General features: G+C 62.4%; 1 protein-coding gene across 2 annotated transcripts; it reads left to right on the top strand.

Moving 5' to 3' along the window:
* The first annotated feature begins 202 nt into the window (after positions 1-202).
* On the top strand, positions 203-6,996 carry ARRDC2 (arrestin domain containing 2). Of its 2 annotated transcripts, none has more exons than XM_025885296.2 (8): positions 203-650; positions 3,618-3,684; positions 3,916-4,063; positions 4,598-4,700; positions 4,789-5,045; positions 5,145-5,307; positions 5,568-5,725; positions 5,958-6,996. In XM_025885296.2, the coding sequence occupies exons 1-8, from the start codon at positions 392-394 to the stop codon at positions 6,009-6,011; spliced, it is 1,209 nt and encodes a 402-aa protein (XP_025741081.1). In that variant the 5' UTR covers positions 203-391; the 3' UTR covers positions 6,012-6,996. The 2 variants fall into 2 exon arrangements, with proteins under 2 accessions (XP_025741081.1, XP_025741079.1); XM_025885294.2 differs by lacking the exon at positions 203-650 and adding an exon at positions 686-3,524.
* The last annotated feature ends 898 nt before the right edge of the window (positions 6,997-7,894 follow it).

The following is a 7,894-nucleotide window of genomic DNA, read 5'->3' on the forward strand; positions in this document are numbered from 1 at the left end:
GGGCCACATGAAGCCACCAGATAGCCAGCTGGCTGCTCTGCTCGGGGCCAGCCACATCCACCTCTGACTCAACAGCGCCGACCCTACAAAAACAGGGCCCGCCCCGCTCTGGGGGGTGGGGGGAGGGGTGGCAAAGTCAACAGCGCGGGCACGCGGGCGGCACGTCCCCGGCGGCCGGGGCGCGTCACGGGGGCGGACGCCGAGGACCAGGAAGTCGGCGGCCGACGCGCCGGCCGGGAGCCCCGGGCGCCGGCCGGAGGTCGCTGGGGGCCGGAGGGAGCTCGGGGGCGCCCGGGGCCGCGAGGAAGGGCGCCGAGCCGCCGGAGGGGGGCCGACACGCCCGGCCGCGGCCCGGGGGACGCCCTCCCCGCCGTGCGCCCAGGCCTGCGCCATGCGCCCGGGGGGCGTGCGCAGCTTCGCGCTGGAGCTGGCCCGGGGCCCCGGCGGCGCGTACCGCGGCGGGGAGCGGCTGTGCGGCCGGGTGCTGCTGGAGGCGGCGGCGCCGCTGCGGGTGAGAGCGCTCGAGGTGGCGGCACGCGGCGGGGCGGCGACGCACTGGCTCGAGGGCCGAAGCGTGGGTGTCAACGCTGTGTCCAGCGACTACGCGGCTGCCGAGACGTACTTGCGGCGGCGGCAGCTGCTGCTTCGAGGTGAGCCGCTCGCTCCGCACCGCCCCCGCCAGCCAGGATACCCCCCCGGGGCCCTCTCCCCAGGTCTGGGCGCTCCTCCCCAGCGTCCTGAGAGTTTCGACTTAGAGGCCTTGTGGCCGGGTGACCCTTCTTAAGAAGTGGAGACCTCCTCCCCAGGGTCTGGACCCTCTCGCCGGGACACACACCCTCCTACCCCCCCCGCCCCCAACCAAACCCTCTTTCCCAGGAGCCCCTCTCAGGGTCTGGGCGCCCCACCCTTTCCAAAGCCGGGAAGGCCTCCAGGTAGATGCTATGCGGCGGGACCCCCCACTGTCCGGAGTCTGGGGAACCCCTGGGTAGAGTCAGGACATCCTCCTCTCTGGACCCAAGGATCCCCCTTTAACTCAAGGCCTGGGGTCCCTGATTTCCCAAAGAAGACCCCTACCTCACGTTCTACCCGTGCTTCCTCCCTCAGTTTACCCCTAGTGCTTGCAGAAATGAGTTCAGACCTGGGTGGGGAGTTCTGGTGGTGTTTGCAGGTAGGTTTGCATCCCTGAGAGGGAGGAGACTTGGGGTGGGGTCAGATCAGGCTGAGAGGACTCCCATCTGTCTCCCAGCTCTGAACTTCAGTCCCTCACACTCAGGCCACACAGCCGGTCAGGAGCAGGCCAGGGGTGAGTCTGTGCCTCAGCACTGAGCTGTGTTTGCTGTGTAGGTTGTTGGCTCCCAGGGTTGCCTTGCCACCCCCTCAGCTAAGCCAGACCTCACTATACTCTTCTGTAAAATGGGCACAGGCAGGGCTGTACACAGTAGATCCTTTGCCCACAGCCTTTCAGTCTTTGCGCCTTTGCCCCACAGCCCCAGATGTGGGGACTGTCCCTTTACTAGCTGTGGAAACCCAGGCCTAGAGGGCCCTAGGGCGGGACAGGAAGAGGCCTCGGAGGCACTTCCTTTCCCCTGAGACTTAAGGGAAATTGGTCCCACACCTGGTCCCACTCAACCAGCTGCTTCATTAAGACGCTGGGGTGAAGCTTGCAAAACTGCTGTGTAAACTCGAGTGAGGCCCTGCCTCTCTTTGGGCCTCTGGGGACCCATCTGTGAAAAGGACTCACCACATCCTCTACCTCCTCCTGGGCTTACAGCCTCCAGGGCTCCACTTGGCCCTGGGAGAAGGTACTAGCCCGTCATTTCAATCCGAGTCCCCTCCTCCATGCAGCCCCCCAAGCTGATCGCTGTGTCTACAGCCTCTGTTCCTCCCTTAGGTACTGCTCTGACCCAATGCCCTATGGTCACTCTGACTGCAGGGGACCACGTCCGGTTATGACTGCCCCCCACTGGGAATTCCGAGGCCTCAGGAGGTTCCCAGGGCCATTGAAGGCACCTCAACGGTGGCCTCCAGGGTAGGGGGTAGGTTCGAGCCCCTACGCATCTCGCTGCCACCAGAGGGCGCTGGCGCCCTGCAGACCACGACCAGGAAACCCTTTACTCAGAAACGCTCTTTGAGATTCTTCTGTGAGTGAACTGAGGCCGGAGAGGAGTCATACCATCTCAAGGGCACACTGCAGCCCTGGCCCCTGGGGTTCCTGGGACTCCCCTCCACTTGGCTCTGTGAGCGGACTGGGGCTGGGGGGGGGGGTGCCAGGAGCGGGCCCAAGGGATACGCCTAGGGGGCTCGTAGGAGTTTGCTGGCGGCCGCAGGTTGCGACAGGAACATCGGGTGGTGGGTAAAGCTTGGGCAAAAGCGCTGAGGCGTGACCGAGTGGTGACATGTGGGGAGTGGGTTGATGACCTGGGAGCGAGGCTGTCTGGAAGGGGAAGGTGTCCGAGCATAGGCTACACCGCGATTCATGCACAATACTCTGAGGTCGGGGCCGATTTTCTTCCAGCTCTACAAATGACAAACGTGGAAACTTAGGTTCAAGAGGTGGTCACTAGCCCGGGGTCATCCACCTGAGCGGGATTCGAATCACAAGACGGGGGTGCAGCAGGTGCCCAAGCAGAGGGAGGCCCTACCCACTTCCTCCTCCTTCCCGCTTCGCTCAGAGTGGGGAACTGACGCCCAGGCTAGTCCTAGGCTCTCAAGGCCCCGGTCGGGGCTAGGCCATTCCACAGCCTTCCCGCGCGGGGCTGGACATGCCTCGAGTCAGATCTGCAAGTGGTGGCCAGTTGATGATTAAACCTAGTGGCAGAGTGCTCTTGCTGGGTGACCTCAAGCCCGGGGCCCAACTCCGACCCTAAGTTTCCCCCGCTTTACCCCCGGGGTCCGCTAGAGACCGGCTCGGGCCCGCGATGCTTCAGGTTCACGCAGGGGTCCACGAGGGTAGAGGGCAGCTGCAGAGTTTGTTATTTCGTTCCACGCCTGGGCGAAGCCACGCCCCTCGCCGCGCCATTGGTGTATTCCTTTCTGGGGGTGGGGCCCGCGTCTCGCCCCGCCCCGCCCCGCCCGCCGTATAAAGGCAGCGCCGGCGCAGGGCGCATAGGAATTTCTGACCTGGTCGGCAAGTGCGCCTGCGCACCCCGGGCAGGTTCGCGTTCTGAGGCTATAGCCTCGGCACCTCGCGCCGCCGCGTCGCGGGTTCGAGGCCAGGGTCTGTGCGTCGCGGGTTCGCATCCCGGGCGCGATGCTGTTCGACAAGGTGAAGGTGTTCGCGGTGCAGCTGGATGGCGCGAGCGCGGGCGCCGAGCCGGTTTTCAGCGGCGGGCAGGCCGTTGCCGGCCGGGTGCTGCTGGAGCTGGCGGGCCCGGCGCGCGTGGGCGCCCTGAAGCTGCGCGCGCGGGGCCGCGCCCATGTGCACTGGACCGAGTCGCGCAGCGCGGGCTCGAGCACCGCGTACACGCAGAGCTACAGCGAACGTGTGGAGGTCGTGAGCCACCGTGCCACGCTACTCGCTCCAGGTACCGGCCGGCCACCCCGACGCGGCGCACGTGCTGCGCGCTCCTGGAACTCGGAGCGGCCGCTGAGCCTCCCCCTCTTGCTCCTACCTGCAGACACGGGAGAAACCACGACGCTGCCTCCCGGGCGCCACGAGTTCCCCTTCAGCTTCCAGCTGCCTCCGTAAGTCCGGCATCTGGGGCGCGGGATTGTAGGGGAATCCCTAAGCCCGCAGCTCCTTTCCTGTTTAGGTCTCCATTGCTGGGTTTCTGGGGACCCTCTGGACCCCAAGACTGCCCCCCCGGGGGGGCCTTCAGTGTCTCTGTCTCTCATTCTCCTAAGTCTCTGGGACCACCCCCCACCTGCGTGTCTGTGTTTTTCTCCCCCTTGAAGTCCCTTCTTTCCACCCCGCAGGACACTGGTGACGTCATTCGAGGGTAAGCATGGCAGTGTCCGATACTGCATCAAGGCCACCCTGCACCGGCCCTGGGTCCCTGCCCGCCGGGCAAGGAAGGTATTTACTGTCATTGAGCCGGTGGACATCAACACGCCTGCCCTGCTGGTGAGTGGCTGCTCCCCGGGGCAGATGAGTTGAGAGAGCTTTGTAGGTGGGGGCTTGGCTGCTGGGTGACCCCAACAGGTTCCTCACCCCTTTGCTTCCTGCACAAAGTGGGAATCACAGCTGGGCCCTGGCAGGGCGGGGGGCAGGCGTGGGAATGCTTTTGGAGTCGGGCGGAGCTGGGTGCAGATCCTGCCTGTACCAATTTGGGTGTGTGGCTCTGGGCAAGTGTCTCACTCTCTCTGAGCCTCAAAGGCTTCATTTGTGAAATAGGGGACAGCCAGGGTTTGTGATAATAATGGCTTTTTGAGGACTTAGTACACGCTAAGTAATTAGTTTGTTCACTTTATCTTCAGCTTTATAAAATTGGTTTTGTCTGTGGATTTATTTTCACAGACGGTACTTGGTAGTTAAGAAAAAACCAGGAACCCTGCCCCCCCCCCCAATCCTCCCTCAGCGGGGGGTGGTTTGGAAGCTCCAAGGGATCTGTGGTTTGCACAAAGTAACCTGTTTGTATGCCTCTCCTCCGCCCCCCAGGCCCCTCAGGCTGGAGCTCTGGAGAAGGTCGCCCGATCCTGGTACAGCAGCCGTGGTGTCGTCTCCCTCTCCGCCAAAATCGACCGAAAGGGTTACACACCAGGTACCAGGCAGGCGGGGCTGGATGGGGGAGAGGGCCGACCTCCAGGCCGCAGACGGGGAATCTGATGCCCCCCTGCACCCCACCACAGGTGAGGTCATCCCCGTCTTCGCGGAGATCGACAATGGCTCCACGCGCCCGGTGCTTCCTCGGGCAGCCGTGGTCCAGACGCAGACCTTCATGGCTCGAGGTGCCCGCAAGCAGAAACGAGCAGTGGTGGCCAGTCTCGCGGGCGAGCCTGTGGGCCCCGGGCGGCGGGCGCTGTGGCAGGGCCGGGCGCTGCGGATCCCCCCTGTGGGTCCTTCCATCCTGCACTGCCGGGTACTGCACGTGGACTACTCCCTCAAGGTAGCGTCTCCCGTTGGTCCGAGGAGGGCAGAGTGGCTGCATCTGCCCAGTCCCCCCAAGGCTGCCTGGGCGCTCTCCCTCATGGCTCATTCCCCCCAGGTCTGCGTGGACATCCCCGGCACGTCCAAGTTGCTGCTGGAGCTGCCGCTGGTCATCGGCACCATTCCCCTGCACCCTTTCGGGAGCCGCTCATCCAGCGTGGGCAGCCATGCCAGCTTCCTGCTGGACTGGGGGCTGGGAGCCCTGCCAGAGCGGCCGGAGGGTGAGCTCCCCGTCCTGCTGCAGGGGCTGGGTGGGCAGAGAGGCGGCTGCTGGGTGGACTCTTCCTCCCCCCAGCCTCAGCGCCCCTATCTGTAAAAGGGCACAGTGGTGATTACATAGGCAGCCACAGGTCCTGCCAGAATCTCAAGCCTCAGGGCCTGCAGCCCCAGAATCAGCCCAAGCTGGCTCCTGACCATGGTCCCCGATTCTGAGGCTCCTCTCCTCTACCGGCCTCACCCACCCCATCTCTCTCACTTGCAGCCCCTCCCGAGTACTCAGAAGTGGTGGCAGACGGGGAGGTGGCGGCCGCGGGGCAGAGCCCCTCTCCACCACTGCAGGACACCGACATGAGCCTCGAAGGCCCCTTCTTGGCCTATATCCAGGAATTCCGCTACCGCCCGCCACCCCTGTACTCCGAGGTGAGTGGGGGGGGGGGTCCCAGAAGCCCCCATGCCTCTCCAAGCCCTGGGAGCCCAGGTGGGGGTGGGACTCAGATGAGTTTGGGGCCTGAGCCCGCCTTGCTCCCCAGTCTGCTCCACACATTGCCCCCCGCCTTGGCTGAGTGTGGGAGTTAGAGATAAGCAGGGCAGCGGAGGGGTGTTTCTGAGCCTCTGGTGCCCCCCCGAGACTGGATGGGACTGTTTCTCTCAGGAGGATCCAAACCCACCCTCAGAGGCCATGAGGCCACGCTGCATGACCTGCTGAGCAGCGAGGGGATACTTCAAGGGATGAGGTCGCACGTGTGCTTCCAGCTGCCATGGACATGGGGAAGGGCTGGGAGAAGAGCCAACTGACCTGACTGCGTTGAAGTTGGGGACTCCGAGTCTCAGAACGGGGCATGGCTTTCTGACATCACACGGGACAGAGGAAGAGCCAGTCTGGAATCTGATGTATCTGGACAGGTCCTCGTAAGGCATCAAATGCCCATAGTCGGATCCTGTCGGTCTGTGCTGGCCCATGGACAGGGCTCGGGTCCCCCAGGAGCCTCTAGTCTGGGAGAGAAATAGCCAGACATAAATACTTCCAGTCTCGTGGGACCAGAGGAAGAGCCCCAGGGCTGGGAGAGTCCCAACAGGAGCAGAGAAGGCTTCCCGGAGCAAAGGGCCTTCTAGCTGAGGCCTTGGCCTATGAATGAATGACGACAGCTCAGCAGGCAGACAAACAAAGAGGAAGAAGAAGTCGGAGAAGGTCAGAGCTGAGTGATGTTTGGAGATCACCCCCTTTGGGGCTCAGAGGGCAAGTGCCTCAGTTGAGGCCACACAGCAAGGTCGGGCAGGCGAGAGGGCCCAGGAACGGGGCATTCAGGGATGCAAGTCATTGAAGCTTTTGTGGGACCTGTGGGTGGCAGGGGCATCTGCGCCAGCCTTTGAAAGCCAGAGAGAGATTGCTGGCCCAGGCTGGGACTGCCTGGGGGCTCCTCCAAGTACACCAGGACATGAGACCTCGTCTGCATATTGTATAACCCAGGAAACCCAGTTCAGGACATTCAGCCAGGCCCTGGGGACAGAGGTCAGCCTGGGGTAACAGCAGGCCCAGTGCAGCTCTGGAAACCTGGAGGGAGGGAGGGACAAAGTATGAGGGGGCAGCCGGACCAGCCCCCCGGGTTGTAGAGTCTCAGCCCTGGCTGGGGCAGGGCCCCTGCCTGGGACTCAACATTTCTGATCAGCCTTAAATTGTTCTCTTTTTTACAGTTGTTGGTTTTTTTGTTTGTTTGTTTGTTTGTTTGTTTTTTAAATGAAAGTGTGGGGAAAGAGACGGCTTATTGGTTTATTTCCCACAGCTGCCAAAGAAGCTGAGTGGCTTTGACCTCCATCTTGGGTCAGAATCTCCGGGACTGAAGGCCAGGCCGAGGAGGGGTTGAGGGGCCCATTGTCCAGCAGGAGAAACTGAGGCTCAGGGACACATAGGGAGGCTGAGCTCAGGTTGGAGCAGGACCCCATTTCCCCTTCCCTAGTGTAGTCGCGGAGGCTTGGAAGCATGAATTGGGGGAAGGGTTTTGTTTTCAAGACACAGTTCATATACTGGGAAATGAGCAGGGTTTTTTTGTTTTTGTTTTTTATTTTTTTAATGTTTTATTTATTTATTCATGAGAGTCAGAGAGAGAGAGAGGCAGAGGTAGAGGAAGAGGGAGAAGCAGGCTCCCCCCTGAGCAGGGAGCCCGATGCGGGACTCGATCCCAGGACCGGGGGGTCACGGCCTGAGCCGAAGGCAGACGCTTAACCATCTGAGCCACCCAGGCGCCCCTTGTTTTGTTTTTTAAAGATGTTATTTGACAGAGAGAGAGACACAGAGAGGGAACACAAGCAGGGGGAGTGGGAGAGGGAGAAGCAGGCTTCCCACTGAGCAGGGAGCCCGATGCGGGGCTCGATCCCAGGACCCAGGGATCATGACCTGAGCCGAAGGCAGATGCTTAACAACTGAGCCACCCAGGCGCCCTGGGAAATGAGCCGTTTTAAAGTGTACAGTTAGGTGGCATTTCGTGCACTGACAGTGTCAGGCACCTGTCACCTCATCTAGCTCCAGGACATTCCCATCACCCCAGAGGAGGCCCCGTTCCCAGGAGCGGTCACTGCCCACCCCCTTCCCTC

This window comes from Callorhinus ursinus, unplaced genomic scaffold (genome assembly GCF_003265705.2).
Source record: "Callorhinus ursinus isolate GAN/ISIS: 27379988/994484 unplaced genomic scaffold, GSC_fseal_2.0 scaffold15, whole genome shotgun sequence".
In the NCBI taxonomy this organism is placed as follows: domain Eukaryota; kingdom Metazoa; phylum Chordata; class Mammalia; order Carnivora; family Otariidae; genus Callorhinus; species Callorhinus ursinus.

Bases quoted from the DNA above. Each gene is read 5' to 3' on its own strand.
- ARRDC2 (XM_025885294.2), top strand. From the start codon at position 3,251: ATGCTGTTCGACAAGGTGAAGGTGTTCGCGGTGCAGCTGGATGGCGCG. The intron at 3,685-3,915 runs GTAAGTCCGGCA...TCCACCCCGCAG, and splicing joins TTCAGCTTCCAGCTGCCTCC to GACACTGGTGACGTCATTCG. The intron at 5,308-5,567 runs GTGAGCTCCCCG...TCTCACTTGCAG, and splicing joins CCTGCCAGAGCGGCCGGAGG to CCCCTCCCGAGTACTCAGAA.